The 15,935-nt window shown below is 40.9% G+C and overlaps 1 protein-coding gene across 2 annotated transcripts; it reads left to right on the forward strand.

Moving 5' to 3' along the window:
• Positions 1 to 9,609: 9,609 nt before the first annotated feature.
• Positions 9,610 to 13,505, forward strand: RSRP1 (arginine and serine rich protein 1). 2 transcript variants are annotated; one of them, XM_061186977.1, is made up of 5 exons: positions 9,611 to 9,789; positions 10,032 to 10,626; positions 11,047 to 11,198; positions 12,389 to 12,472; positions 13,038 to 13,505. In XM_061186977.1, exons 2-5 carry the CDS (start codon positions 10,092 to 10,094, stop codon positions 13,173 to 13,175), a joined length of 909 nt encoding a protein of 302 aa, XP_061042960.1. In that variant the 5' UTR covers positions 9,611 to 9,789; positions 10,032 to 10,091; the 3' UTR covers positions 13,176 to 13,505. The 2 variants fall into 2 exon arrangements, with proteins under 2 accessions (XP_061042961.1, XP_061042960.1); XM_061186978.1 differs by lacking the exons at positions 12,389 to 12,472; positions 13,038 to 13,505 and adding an exon at positions 11,579 to 12,375 and having other exon boundaries at positions 9,610 to 9,789.
• The last annotated feature ends 2,430 nt before the right edge of the window (positions 13,506 to 15,935 follow it).

The following is a 15,935-nucleotide window of genomic DNA, read 5'->3' on the forward strand; positions in this document are numbered from 1 at the left end:
CATTGTTTTATGTACTATATGGGAAGATATCTATGAAATAAAATTGTATTTCAGTTGTAAATAATCAATAGATTGGTTCTCTTTCATTCAAATAATGTTCATAATTTAAAAGTCCTGGAAAAATAAATTCACAATCAAATTTTATATGTGCAACTACATTGATACAAGTGAAACCTCGGTAATTGGATAGCTTGTTCATTTTTTTAAGTGTTATGGAAACATAAAGGACCTTGGTCTGTCAGGATTTTCATTAAAAATAATACTTTGGCCAAACCAAGATTCCCCACAGTAATAACCTACATACAGCCATATTCAGTGACTAAATTGTGTTTATGCTTTTCTTAAGCAATGGCGTTCATTTTGACCATCTATCTAAACAAAATGCGACAAACAGCAATAGAAAAGACAAACGTAACCCTGGGCTGCATTTGCAATCAATGCACAGAGCTGTGGCATTAGCTTTTGGAAGAGTATTTAAACACTGCCACACAGTGTCCAGCTGTGTGTACTGCCCTTGGTCTCAATGGAAGTCTGAATTACAAGCACTACCAGGTTCACAAAATTGTTAATTCTGCAGAAACACCAAATGGACTTCAAAAAGGGAAGTATAAAAATCTTAAGACTCTAATAGTGTATCGTAGCTAAAATTCCATGAAGTACATGATTGTAGTTGTGACAAAGTGGTCTTTTTTTTTTTAACATCTTTATTGGAGTAGAATTGCTTTACAATGGTGTGTTAGTTTCTGCTTTATAACATAGTGAATCAGCTATACATTTACATATATCCCCATATCTCCTCCCTCTTGCATCTCCCTCCCACCCTCCCTATCCACCCCTCTAGGTGGTCACAAAGCACGGAGCTGATCTCCCTGTGCTATGCGGCTGCTTCCCACTAGCTAGCTATTTTACATTTGGTAGTATATATAAGTCCAGGCCACTCTCTCACTTCGTCCCAGCTTACCCTTCCCCCTCCCCATGTCCACCACTGGGCATATACCCTGAGAAAACCATAATTCAAAAAGAGTCATGTACCACAATGTTAATTGCAGCTCTATTTACAATAGCCAGGACATGGAAGCAACCTAAGTGTCCATCGACAGATGAATGGATAAAGAAGATGTGGCACATGTATACAAAGTGGTCTTTATGAGCATGTTTACTGTTAAAAAAAAGTAGAAGCCCTGCCAGAAAGACTTTATATATAATGTATTAAACTTATTAATGTTTGAGCTTTTTATTTTACAAATTTCATAACATTTTCTAATTATCAGTGCTAATTTTATGTGATGGTACATAGGACCAAGTTATCTAAAAGAATTGTTTCAAATAAAAGTATATTTGCCTCGGGAATTCCCTGGTGGTTCAGTGGTTAGGACTCGCCACTTTCACTGATGTACTTCGAGTTAGGAATCATGTTTAATTGAGTTTTGTTTTTCCTGTAACTGGTAAAAATGGATATATGGAGAAAATGCTTGTTGAATGAATTAATAAATGGATAATCAAGCACAGTTCAGAATTTTAGAAAGAAATTTCTGGAGAATACCAGATCCTACAGCTACCGTTTACTTCTAGTTTCCTCCTTTTCTGAAAATAACATGTAGATGGACAGATTCAAAACTAGTTGTCAGTTTTAAATCCTTCTTTATTCAGCAACGTCATCCTCAAGAGAAATAAGTGTACTAAAATGAAATCCTTGTTTAATCTAATTACCTTGATCAGAAAAATTGAACTAGGATGTGCTATTCTTTGCTCTTATGTGGTCTTTAATTTAAATAAAATCTGGCATAAAGCATTTCTCTTTGTGCATGCAACATAAACTCAGTATTAACTCACTTTATTTTTCATTCATTTAAATACTGAAAACCTCTATGGTAAGAGAAGATCAGATGTTGGAGAAAAAAATAGTACTGACTGGTCTTCTTTTGAACTCATGATCACTAACTTCAAGTGATGCCTAGCTGTCCTACTCTATCTAGTCAATTTCATCCTAAAAGATTACATTGGACCTTCTTCTTTCTCTTCAGATCTTTAATATCTCCTGCCCCTCCTCAATCTCAGCTGCTCATTTCACTGGGGTAAAAATCACAAAGGGATTTCCACAAGTGCTCACCACCAAGCTATCATCTTACCTTCATTTGTACTCCTGCTCTGCCTTCCCACCTGTTTTAGTCCATTCGGGCTGCTATAACAAAGTACCACAGACTGGGGGGCTTAAACAAAAGTTCATTTCTCACATTTCTGAAAGCTGGAAGTTCAAGAACAGGGTGCCAATATGGTCAGGTTCTGGTAAAGGGCTTCTTATGGGTTGCAGACTACTGACTTCTTGCTGTGTCCTCACATGGTAGAAAAGATGAGGAATCTCTCCAGGGTTCCTTTTATAAGGGCACTAATCCCAATCATGAAGCCCCACCCTCATAACCTAATCACCCCCAAGGGCCCCACCTCCTAATTTAATCACCTTGGGGATTAGATTTCAATATATGAGCTTGGGCACAAACATTCAGACCACAGCACCACCATATTGGGTAAACTGTCTGTGGTCCCATGTAAGGCCAACTCTTCCACTTGTCCTCTGGACCTACCCCCTCTCCTACTCAAGAACATGGCTCCACAACTGTACAATCTCTCTCCTACATAACCCATTTTCCCCTCTCTACTAGATTATTACCATCAGTATACAAACATGCTATAATATATCCCATCTTAAAATAAAAAACAAAAACAAAAAAACCTTGATAGAACCACCCTCTCTAGCCACCAGCCCAATTCTTTGCTTCTCTTTACAGCAAAACTCTCTAAATTTATATCCACTATGATGATTATGATTTTTTTTTAAAGGAAAAGTGTTGGCAAGGATGTACAGAAATTAGAACCCTCATACATGCCTGGTAAGAATGTAAAATGGTGCCGTCACTGTGAAAAACAGTTTGACAGTCCCACAAAAAGTTAAACATAGTGTTATCAAATGACCCAGCAATTCCACTCCAGCAATGTACCCAAGAGAACCGAAGACATTTGTTCACACAAAAACTTGTACATGGATGTTCACAGCAGCATTATTCATAATAGCCAAAAAATAGAAACAACCCAAATGTCCATCAACCAGTGAATGGATAAACAAAGTGTGGTATATACATACAGTGGAATATCATTTAGCCATAAAAAGGGATGAAGTATGGATGCATGCTACAACAAGGCTGAACTCTTAAAACATGCCAAGTGAAAGAAGCCACACACAAAAGACCACATGTTGTAGAATTCCTTTTATATGAAATGTCCATAATAGGCAAATCCATAGAGACAGAAAGTAGATCAGTGGTTGCAAGGGACTGAGGGGAATGAGGCATGTTGCCAATGGGTAAGGAGTTTCTTTTTGGGGGGATGAAAAAGTTCTGGAATTAGTGGTTATGGTTACACAACCTTGTGAGTATACTAAAAACCACTGAGTTGTATACTTTAAAAGGATGAATGTTTTGCTATGTACATTATATCTCAATTAAAAAACTCCTCTAATTTGCCCAAACCTACTATCTTGACATCCTCTTTTCTTATTTTTTTTTTCTTGAGTCTATTCCAATCTGGTTTTCATTCCCAGTAACCCATGGAAACTGCTATTGTCGATGTCAACTATGCCCTGTTGTTTTCTGTACTTTTAGTCAAAACATTTTCACAGAATGTCAAGGAAAAATAGTTTAAAATTCCTTTAGTGCATGAATTTGTCTTCATGACAGAGGATTCTGAAAGTTATAGAAAGGAAGCTAAAGGTGTTCATTATGGGCAGTATTTTATCGTTGCATTCTATAGTGCATAATAAGTTGTGAGATTATGCATTTTTATAGTATAGCTGACTGTTTTAGGTGTCTGTTTAAGGGGAGCATATGTTAGGGTTAAAAGCCTTTTGAACCCTGTTCCCCAAATCCTGCAAGTGTTTTCTTCCTTCCAATCAAGTAAAGCTATTTACCATCTCAATGTATTCAGTCAGCTTTTGAAAGGTAGATTCAGTATTTCTGACAAACTAGGACCCTGCTGCTTGATAAGCAGATGTTCACATTCATGGTTCCCCATGATCTGCCCCAATTCTACATCTCCAGCTTGATCTTCCAAAATTCCGCACCACAAACTTGTTGCTCTAGCCAAGCTGGTTTGTTTTCTGTCCCCAAATTACAAAATGGGCAATTCTATTTCTAACATTTTGCTAAGAACTTTGTTCCTGTCTAAAACATTCCCTTCCTTTCCAGAATTCCCTGGCGGTCCAGTGGTTAGGACTTGGCGCTTTTACTGCCGTGGGCCTGGGTTTGATCCCTGGTTGGGGAACTAAGATCCTGCAAGCCGCGTGGTGTGGACAATAAATAAATAAAATAAAATAAAATATTTCCTTTCTTTCCCTCTGCCTGCCCTTCAAGATTTATTTGAGAGTCTATGCCATTTGCTTATTCAGTAAACATCAACTGAGTGCCTTCCATATGCCATGTACTGTCTGGAATACTGGGGTACAATAAAAACAAGCCTGTCCTTATGTAGTTTATATTCTAGCAGGAAAATGACACATTACAAAATGAATTAAAACGTTATTACAGTTGTGATAAATGCTAAAAATATGAGGCACAGGAAAATAGGATAACCTATACTAGGGAAAATTAACTGGTCTGGGGGATCAGAAAGGCTTTCTCTCAAGACATTGTTGCTTTTTGGAAAGCAATATGGTAATATATTAAATCACACAAAAACTTTAACCCAGAAATCCCACTTTTGAGACTTTATCATATAACAATAAAAGTACCAGTACTTAAAGTGGCTTAAAGTGTGACTCTGGCTCCTAGTAAAGTTGCAAGCATTATAACGTATAATATCCCACCAAGCCAGGCTGCCCAAGAGGTCAAATCTCCAAGCCAGACTGGTGGATTGAGGAAAGCAAATGCAGGTAACCCAGTATGTCATTAAAAAATATTCAGGTGGGTGGACTCATCATGAGATGCTTAGAACATTCCAGAGAAATCAGATTTAGGTCCAATCACATAATACAAAGTATCCAGCACCTGAAAGCTTGCTATAAGGTCCTGATGGAAGTCTCCCAGTAAAAGTTTATCCATTAATGGGGTTTGATGAAATGGTTTTGAACATGGGGGCGATGGCCAGTTCTGGCTACCTGGAGCACATTTGTCTTATTGGCCAAACTGGCTGATATGTATGGTCCTTTGCCTATGGAAGGCAAATTGCTGTATGAGATCCTGTTCCACTGATAAAACATCACAGTTGCATTGCATTCTACCTTGAAGCAAAGCTCACCTGTTGTTAGATTGAGGACAGAATAGTTTATCTTTACATAGGGCAAGACAAGTGCTGAGTCTCGTGAGATAATATCTGTGATTATTTGGTTGTTGAGCCAAGGTTGCAAAAATTGAGTATGGTCAAGTAAAGGCTGTGAGAAACTTGAGGGAGCAGGACACAGAGTAGATTGCATGACGTATATCCTTTGAAAAGGAAGTCTCTTACAGAATCAATAGTGTAGCCTTGTGCAGTATTTCTCCTTTTTCTATTCTGGACCCATTGACATTCTCGTTATTACATTGCCTCTGACTGTGCCTTTACTGAAGTCAAATTCCTTGTGCAGGTCTTATAATCCACAGACGTACAGTTAGTTATGGTTCCTCTGATGTTCAGGTGGGTATGGCCGAGACGGCTCGTCTGATTGAGGAGCAGCGCTCTAGTGAGCAAAGGTGTGCACTGAAGAGTTATATTGCTGTGCAGAGTAGAGCAATCCTCAAACAAGCAATACAGGTGGCCATTAGGCATGGACACAAATGTCACATTCTTAGGCAGAGGCACCGATCAGTCCTTATATTGTAATGACACCATTTTTGTGGGTTATTGGGAATGCTATTGACAGGTACACATCTGGATTTGTGTGCTGTTTGCTTGCTTTTCCTGGCTTCTGAGTAGACACCCAAAAGCCAAATGACATGGTACAGGAGACTTCCTAACTCCTCTCAATGGTGGCTGCAATGGGGACACGGTGGTCAGCTTCCATGGTGATACTGTAGATAACATCCTCCTGTGATAAGTCTTCATGGCAGGAAACAGCTGTGTCAAACTGCTACATCGAGGGGTGCCTCCTGAATAGCATTGCAAGCCTAGTATTTCCATGCCAGAGCTACCAACCCAAGAAACAGCCATCTGGAGGAGCAGTAGGAATAACAGCCTAGTTATAGTGAGGCTCAGTGATCACAGGCAGTGGAGTGGCGAGCCCACATGGGGTGATGTTTGAACCAATGGCAGGAGTTCCTTGGGACCTCTTGGAAGACAGGAACGTCACATCAGGCTGGAGTTTATTGACCTTTGTGTTGAATGCTGCACTGGTGGACTGTAGCTAATGATTCTATAGCAGCTCTAACAACAGAGATGTCTCATCTCAACTCATCTCTGACCTAAGATCAATGAATATGTCTTCTGTGTCAGAATTCCTCTTTGCAGCTCTCACTCTCTAGAGGAGCTCCATGGTTACAAGTTCGTCTTATCCTGTCATCTGAGAGAGCTAAGCTTACTTCCTGAGCTACTATCTCAGGTACTTTGGAGGTAACTCCTCCAGTAGTGCTGGAGTCTTCATTGCAATCAGCTGCTCCAAGTTGTATACTGGACATGGCTCTGTTGACCTTGAAGCCATGTATTAAGAGCCAGTGGAGGAGCTCCACTCTGCAACTGTTCTTATGTTTTTGGACTCTGACTTTGGTTCCAAGGCATAGTTTTTAGTGGTGGAAAAACTGGATACCACATGAATGTCCATGAATAAGCAATAAGGGATAAAAGATTAATTTCTGGTTTTTCTAGACAATGGAATATTAGATAGCTGATTGGAAATAAATTAGATCTAAATGGTTTGTCTTAAAGGATATTGATTATAAGAACAAGTTTCAAATCAGTTTGTTTAGAATGAGCCCATATTCATAAAAAATACCATATGCTTGTATATTTGAAAGAGTTTGAAAATGTTAACATTGGTTACTTCTAAGTTATGGGGAAGAAGAATGGGGACCTCTTTTAGAGGATTCCATACTTCTAGGGAATGGATTATTAGCTTTTACTTTATATATCTTCGGATTTCCTCACCTGTCACAAAATTAGCTGTTATTAAAATTAATGAAAAAATTTAATTTTGGTAGGGGAAAGGACTACTAAATTTTTCTTAACCTATCCTACACCATCTAATACAGTAAACATTCTATAAATATTTATGGAAGGAGATATGGGGGAGGAGGAACAGGTTAAAATATGTTTCACAGCGCTAAAAAGATAACCCTTAAAGCATTAATGGTATGATGAAGCATTGCAGAACCTCTAAATGAACAGCAGGAGGAAGAAAGAGATACTTGATTAGGCTGGCAAAATAAAATGGGAAGAAGTGAAAAAAGCAAAGTATTATAAAATAAATAATAGGCACCAATGGAAAAGATAAGATCAATATTGCAGTTACTCCAATAAATGTAAATGGGTTGAATTTACCTATCGAATGACAAAATCTTTCATACTGGGTGTAAACACTCAGGTAGGTGTTATTCACCTAACTAGATGTTGTGTACCTTTCAAAACACATAAAACAAAGTGAACCTTTAACAAAAAGTGATCTTGGGTGGCCTTGGCCTGCAGTGGCTTGCAGCAGGATTTCGGTTCCCGGCCAGAGATTGAGGTTGGGCAGCGGCAGTGAGAGCACTGAATCCTAACCACTAGACCACAGGGGACCAGTGGCCCGGGACAAGGCCCTGGCCCATCAGCTGTGTAGAAATGAATTTCCACATGGAGACGGAAAGTAGTGAAGCAAGTAAATTGTTTATTAGGAGGAAAAAGACTACAGTACGTGCGGATAGACACACGTGCGGGCTCAGAGAGAGAGTCTTGCCCTCCTGGCAGTTTGAATCACTTTTATGGGGCATTTCCTCCGGGTTTCCTTTGACCAATCATCTTGCTTTGCCTGGTTCTAAGTCCGTATTTGGTACCTCTCACCATCCTCCCCTGTGTGCGTGTGCGTCTCTTAGCCAAGATGGATTCTAGTGAAGAGGCCTATGGGTAGTTGGCATCACTTACTATGAGGTGGCGCCCCCTCCCTTTTTGATCTCCAAGGAGCCTTTCTGTGCATGCGTAGTCGGTGAAGTCTCCTTGACTTCAAGAATGAGGAATACGTGGTCTTTTACCTCTTTTCTGGGCAGGGCCCAGCCTCCTCCATCATCCTGCTTTTATGGAGTTTCTGCTATTATAGAGTTTCTGTCCACAGGGGAGAAACTGTTCAGCCTGGGGCTCATCTATCTCCTGCCTCAGAAGGATACTATTTGCAAGCCACAAGTACCATCAAAATATTTTAGAATACACCTAGCAAGACAAGTACAAGATGTGTATGGAAAAAAGCTATAAAATTTTGGTGAATATTAGTTTTCTATTGCTTCAGTAACAAAGAGCCACAGACTTAGTGGCTTAAATCAATCCCAACTTATTACCTGACAGTTCTGTAGGTGAGACGTCTCACTGAGGTAAAGTCAAGGTGTCAGCAGGGCAGTGAGTGCATTCTTTTCGTAAACCTAGGAGAGAATCCCCAGCACTGCTCCTTCAGGTGTTGGAGGAATTCACTTCTGAGGTCATAGGACTGAGATCTCTGTTTCCTTGGTGCTGCCAGCTGGGAGCCATCCTTAGCTCCTGGACGTCTCTCAGGGGTCCTTGTGGAGACCCCACATTTCAGAAGCAGCAATAAAATGTGGAATTCTTCTCGCGCTTTTAATCTCTCAGGTGATTAGATTAGGCCCACCCTATATAATCCAGGATAAGTGATTTCGTATCTCCCTCCCAAGAAAGTAGCTTTTGTAAAAATGCCTGCAAAGCAGCATTGACTTGCAAAGCAGCTCATAGGACTAATTCTCCTTACATAAGTGGTTAGTTCATTCGATGAAAAATTATTTCAAGGCAATTGTCATGCTTTATTAACAATAAATATGTCTAAAATGTATCCTACTTATAAATCCCTGGAAATAAAACAGTCACCATTGTTTAATCCTTAGCACCAAGAACACTGTCCTCAGAATAGACATCTCAGACGTCATTCTGAATCTTTAGACTAACTTAAAGGTCAGCTATGAGTGCCCTTCGCATTCTGTCTCCACCTTTCTGACTTTTCCTAGCCAAAACACGGGAGTAAAAAACGTTTTCTAAGATAATGCATTGACAGGCATCCTGTGACGTCCGAGGGAAGGCGGCCCGCCGGCCGGACACGGGTCAGGAGGAAGTGGCCAAGAAGGGTCCAGGGAGGCACAGCCCGAAGGGGAGGCAACGACCCAGTTAACATCGGCCAGGCACACAGTCCCAGAGTCCCGTGTAGCCGGCGCGAGGCCACCTCGTTTTCACCCGGTTTCAGCCAAGAATACCAAATAGCCACAGGCTGCTACCCGGATGGAGCGGCGGCTCCCCCCACCCACCTTCCGTGCTAGGGCGCGCATGCGCATCCTGGAGGCCATTGGGTGAGGCGGAGGGTGGGGCTCGGGGTGGAGAGAGGAGGGGAGCGGCGGTTGGACGAGAGGGGAGCCACGCCCATCACGCAACGTCTCTGCGCAGGCGCGGGGCGCCAGCTTCTGGTCTTTTCGACACGTCTGTCGCGCCCCGATTCAGTTCGCTTTTGGACGTTGGACGGGGGCGGCCGAGGTTGTGAGTCCGCCGTTCAGGAGAAGCAGCGAAAAGCCTCTCTCCGTCCTTAACTTCAGAAGGAAGGCGTCCGTTGGGCCTTTCTCTCCTTGAGTGAGGCGTCGACGGCCCGTGGTGGGTTTTCTGGTGACGGGGTGGCCCTGCGGCCGGTTACTTCAAGGCGAGCGTAGCCGGGGCCCTGTGGGCCCCGCGGGGCGTGGACGGGGACGGTGGCGGGGCGGGAAGGCCGGCAGCAGGCGGCGCCACAGCCCGGAGTTCCGGAGGCCGGGAGGCTCGTTTCTTTCTCGGCCCGAGGCTGCCCGCGCGGCTCACTTCGGGACTTCACTTCTATTTTGTTTCCTCTCGTTTGTTTTTAGGAACTGAGTTTTCGGGCAGGGGTCGTCGAAGAAAAGGAAGCTCGGAAGCTGCCGTCCGAGATGTCCAGCTACGTGAACGATCTGTGGCCGGGCTCGCTGCACAAGGCCTCCCCCTCGTCGTCGCGGTCGGGCCCGTCCAGCCGGCTGTCCTCAGCGTCCGGGAGCCGCTCTCCCCGGAGCTCTCCGTCCCGATCCATCGTCTGGAGTCGGTCGTGGTCGCGGAGCCGCAGCCGCAGCGCGCCCCGGCGGAGGAGCAGGTCGAGGTCTCGCTCCCGAAGGCGCCACCGGAGGAGGTACCGGCGCTACTCGCGCTCCTATTCGCGGAGCCACTCGCGCTCCTACTCGCGGAGCCGCTCGCGCCTCCGCAGCCGCCGGTACCGGGAGAGGCACCACGGCTCCTCCAGGAGGTCCTACCGGTCCCTCAGCCGCCCCCGCTCCCGCGGCCGCTTGCCTTACCGGAGGGCCTACGCCTTCGCGCGGGACCGCCGTTACTACGGCTTCGGCTGCACCGTCTACCCGGAGGAGCGCAGAGGCTGGAGGGGGCGATCCCGGACCAGGTCGCGGAGCCCAACCCCATTTCGTCTGAGTGAGAAGGGTGAGTCGTCGGCCGTCGAGAGAGGCGTTGGGGGAAAGAGAAAGGACTCCAGTAGGTTAATAGTTAAAACTACACTGTAGTGGGCGCCCAGTTTTAAAATGGACGGCATGCTTTCCCCTTGGGAGTAACGCTGTGCACGTTTAATGGCTTAGTGGAGGGCGGTTCTGGGTGGAGCCTTGAAAATGTCAGGGAGTCAGTTATTTACCCACCCTGTGCTTTTACTTGTTATTTAGGGATGCTTGTTTTTCTCAGCAAAATAAGTAGAGTTCTTTTTCCATCAATAGAAATATATCTTACATGTGGAAGTACCGTGTAAACGTCTGGATGTTACTAGTTTAAAAGCACAAACATAGTTTGTGATTTTTGAGTTTTCTGGAGAAATACTACAGGATAAATGAACATTTTGTGTTTCTTTTGTAGATCGAATGGAGCTGTTAGAAATAGCAAAAGCCAATGCCACAAAAGCATTAGGAACAGCCAACTTTGACTTGCCAGCTAGTCTCAGAACTGTTTCTGTATCTAAAGAAACCAACCATGGAACAGCTGTACTGAATAATGGTGCAAAGTCTGAGGTAAATATTTTAGATTTATCCAAACAAAATCTTCAGAAAACTACTACCAGAAAGATCTGATTAGCCATTTTTATGTGATTTGCCTTAGACTGCTTCCTGGAAAGGCTAGCTAAATATAATTTAAAATAACAGATCTGACAATACTGGATAGTCTCCCCCCGTGAAAATGGGAGACTAATGAACTTTATTTTCAGTTGACACAGTACTAATTACTTTCATAATTGTAGCTGGTACTTTGGTGATTTCTATGTAGTTACCACGTTTTTCTAGCTAGTTTTTTACGGAGTATTTATCTGTAGCCCTCATTTGCAGCATTATGTTCCCACAGATTCTGTACTCAACATACAGTATAGTTTATCTGCTTTATTTCTGTCTTATAGAAATCATGAATGTGGTCTCCAGACATTGATGAAGAAAATCTGTTGGTAATTGATACATGGGCAAAAGCATCAGAGGTTTAACTAATTTGAAGTTTATGTTGACACACTGAAAGCTTAGTTTTTTGTTGGTAGATCCCTGTGCATGCTAGAATTTGGGACAGGTACGAAACTAAACAAAAGTGTACTTTGTAATGGTGGGGCATCTGATATAGATGTCCCTTTCATAATATATGCAATATATTCCAGATGTTTTGAGAGATTACAGAAGAAGAGGCCTGCTTCACTTGCAGATAAGTTTATTACAATTCTCCAGAAATGTGCAGCATAAAATTCATAGCTTAAAGGTTTAAGGTAGTTAGGAATCGGTAACACTCAGCTAACATAGGAAAGATGGGTTATCTCCTGTCATTCAGACCCAGATGTGGGTTTGCCTAAGTATTGTGGTGGACAAAAAAGATCTTAGTTCAGTCGCTTTTTCAGACGGTTAGGTGCCCAGCTGGATGGGCAAATGCCGTAGTTCTTTGAAACTAGGTGTTTTCTGGTATGACTTGAGTTTCAAAGTTACTTGAATTTGCATCAGGGGGATACAATACTGCTTTATGGGGAAGAGTGTCTTAAGCCTATCATCGAATCAATTTTGTTATGGGGAAAACTCAACAGAGTACTATGTTGTTTATTTTAGGATGTTAACTATTTGGTTACATCCAACTTGATTTGTGTCTCTACAAGTGAATTTGTAATACAATTGGGCTGCTTTTTATACCTATTAGGGTATGGTTTTTTAAAATTTACTTTCTCTTACCTGTCTAGCCGTCGGATAAGTTAATAGAAGATGAAACAGAAAATCCCAACAAGAAGTCTTCCCAGCAGAAAAGCATAGCTTTTAGCTCTAATGTAAGTATATCTAAGCATTGATCACTCAAAAACTGGCCTTAAACATATTTCTGTTATGTGGGTTTTTATTTTTGTTGGCTCATTGTTTTTATGCTGATAATTCGAGGCCTACTAAGCCACTAAATAAATAGAATTAAAAAAATTTTTTTTGTATGGTTCTTACAAGTGACCAATATAATGGGCTCCTATCTAATATCTACATTCTCAGTCTCAATATTTTGTCCTCCTTTTAAGTATTCCCATTATCCTTTTTAACTGTTAAAATATTCAAAAAACAAGTCTCAGAATATCCTGTAGTCAGAATATTTTAAAATCAGCTAAGGGCTTAAACAAAATTTCAAAACTATTTTTAATACTTCACTATTGCAGTGTGCCTTGCATATGTCTGATTTGATTAAATCAAGTTGCAAGTGCGGTCCGTGGCTTTGCATTTATTTGGTTGGTGTCTTTTTTAAGTTCTAGTCTTAAATGGAATTATTTAATGTATTTTGTAAAAAACAAATATTTTAAATATGTATAATAATATTTGTTTGGAAAGCTGACTTAAGAACTTGTTCCCTTACAGAATTCTGTAGCAAAGCCATTGCTTCAGAAATCAGCTAAAGCTACTGCTGAAGAGACCTCTTCAGGATCCCCAAGAATAGATAAGAAGAAAAGTCCATATGGACTGTGGATACCTGTCGAAAAGAACATCAATAGCTAAGGTTGCCTGAAATGCGCTTTTTTTTTGTGAGTTTGTTTCCAGCATTATTCCATTCCTTTGAACCATTTAGTGATAATTGTTGCAATTACAGATGACAACACAGAAAGATGTAAATACTTAATATTTAAATATTAACATTTTAGATTTCTCTTGCAGATAGGAGATAGCACAAATGGACCAGAGGTTACGCACAGGTGGCATTCTTGTATATATACTTGTAAATGTTTTATATAATATGGATTGGTTATGTAGAAGTGAAATTTTTAAGACAAACAGTAGTTGAACTGTTTGTGTTGTATATATTTTGTTAATAAATTTGTTTTTATCATTTGTTTTTATTGTGTATATTTTACATAATGGGTTTTTATTTAATGACGAAGAATGAGGTGGTATCTCTTGTTTAAAGCCTTGCTAATCCCAGATCCAAATCCGTGGACTGACAGCATAGGGCTCAGTGATCTTACCTGAGAGTTTGTGAGAAATGCTGAATCTCACATCTACCCCAGAACTGAATTAGAAGCTGATTTGTAAAGTACTCCCGGTTGATGTAGATACTCATTAAAATTTGGGAAGTTTGGCCTAAGACTTAAGAGAATACTGGCATAGTGTTGTCCTGGAAGAATTGAGCTTCACGGCAGGAAACTCAGCCAGAGAAGGGTTGAAACAGAATGCCTCATTGGGGTATAAAATCAGAGGTTTCTTTGCATTTTTTTCTTATTATGTTTTAAAAAGTATTCATTGATTTGAAATTCTTCATTGCTTCTTACTCTAGCTGGGAAAGACCTTAACTAAGCACATAAAAATTTAGAGATGAATGTTACACTTAACTGAAAGGTCTGGGCAGTTGGTTTAAACGTTAGCTGATTATGGATTTTTGTGGTTTTGCCTGTTAATACATACTAGTGGATACCAAAACTAGGAAGATTTAAGCCAGTTTTAGATGGTCTCTCCAAGTGTTAATTTGACTTAATAGATCAAATGTTTGGATTAAACGTAAAATGCCAGCTTAATGAATTTATTTTGCCTATGTGCTAGGCTTTAGCAACAAAACATGTCTTGCTAGAACCTAAGCAAAAAATAAAAATCCTAGTAGACCAAAAACATGCATGAGGTTTTATTTTAGTGATGGGGGTGGGTACTACTGATTGCTTGAATGTTTTTCTTTTCTACTCCTTGGAATCTTGCCATAATTTTGAACAGACTCTTTAGTTTGGGAAATAATGAAATAGACTTTCAATAGGCAGGGATAACAAGTTAGAGAATAGGATGAGGAGAATATTAGAGGCAAGACAAAAAACCTGGGAAAAGACAAACACCCAGAAATTAGATAATAGATGAGCAGGCTTAAGTCCTAAATTTGTAAGTAGAAGTTGACTTCAAAAAGATGGTGAAGAATCCTCAAGTGGAATGTAATATTGTATTAACTAAAGCTGTGCTGTCCAGTATTTTACCTGCATTTCCCATTAAGACAGCCACCAGCCACCGTGGCTATTGACCACTTGAGAAGTTGGCTAGTATGACTGAGGAACTGAATTTTAAGTAACCACTTACTGGAAAGTGCAGATAATAGAATACTTCTATGGTAGAACATTGTATTGGATAAGAGCTGCTCTTAAATTTGACCCTATGAAAAATTTAAATGTACAAATTTAGACTTGGATATATACATTCCTGGACATATAATTTCTATTACTATAGTAAAGTTATAGAACTCAAGGATTTCCTTGTAAGGGAGACTTCTGCAATGAATTGATGACATAATGCTAAGATCATTTTCACCTTCACTTAGCTGGTAACAGAAAAGCACCTGCTTTGATTATGACCTTATGTAAGAGGTTTGGCTAGTTGCTATGGATATGTGCCACTTCTGAGATTTCACTTCTACAGTGGTCTTTTCCTTTGGCCTTGAGACTTGCCTATTTTCTCTTTCTTTATTAGTTCATTTTCTTTTTACTACCCAGTATCCTGAAAAGAATGTACACTTTCTCCATTTTTTTTTTTTCATAATCACCCCATGAAGTCCTGTCAGTCCTTGTCTAACCTGACCTTGTTGTTTGGGTGTGGCCAGGACAACTGTGTTCAGTCTCTCCTAGGCTTTGTAACACAGAAGATAACTCGTGCATATTCCCAGACTGCCTGTCATTACATAAGTGGGATGCAGTTGCCCAGGTGTGATACCACGTCATTACATAACCCGTGGACAATATAGCAAGCAGGCGCTGACAGAAATTGTACCAAGAGACTAGATTTAGTGCTGTCCAATGGAAAGGAGAGCTTCAATGAAAAGTAAAAAGGTGAATTCGTTTTTTACCCCAGTAGATGTTAAAATAGTTAAACATATAATGTAGAAAAGTGATATTTTACTTTTTTTGGGTAGGTGGTGTGATTCAGTGTGTATGTTACACCTAAAGCACACCTCAATTTGCCCTAGTCACATTTCAGATGATCACTAGTCACATAACGGTGGGTGGCTACCATTTTGGAAAGCACAGCCCTAGATTGTAGGTTCAGGTGTGTAATGCTTTGCTTTTTTTCTAGAGAAGCCATGATTACTGAACTAACCACAGCATGCTGTCCTTTGGTTTTCTTTGCTGAAGCACTTATTAAGCTTACCTAGCAAAATAAAACTTGTTCTTATGAGGGCTCACTTTTCACTATTTCTTTATGGAGTCCTTTCTCAAATTTTTCTGTCATTCAGGCAGAGATTTCCATGCATTTGTCTTCTTTTCTTTGACCTCTTCCATTATCTACAGTGGCTTT

The sequence above is a fragment of the Eubalaena glacialis genome, chromosome 3 (assembly GCF_028564815.1).
Source record: "Eubalaena glacialis isolate mEubGla1 chromosome 3, mEubGla1.1.hap2.+ XY, whole genome shotgun sequence".
Classification (NCBI taxonomy): domain Eukaryota; kingdom Metazoa; phylum Chordata; class Mammalia; order Artiodactyla; family Balaenidae; genus Eubalaena; species Eubalaena glacialis.

Excerpts from the sequence above, each read along its gene's own strand:
- RSRP1 (XM_061186977.1), top strand. The coding sequence starts at position 10,092 with ATGTCCAGCTACGTGAACGATCTGTGGCCGGGCTCGCTGCACAAGGCC. Across the intron at positions 11,199-12,388 it reads ATAATGGTGCAAAGTCTGAG|CCGTCGGATAAGTTAATAGA; the intron begins GTAAATATTTTA and ends TTACCTGTCTAG. Across the intron at positions 12,473-13,037 it reads GCATAGCTTTTAGCTCTAAT|AATTCTGTAGCAAAGCCATT; the intron begins GTAAGTATATCT and ends GTTCCCTTACAG.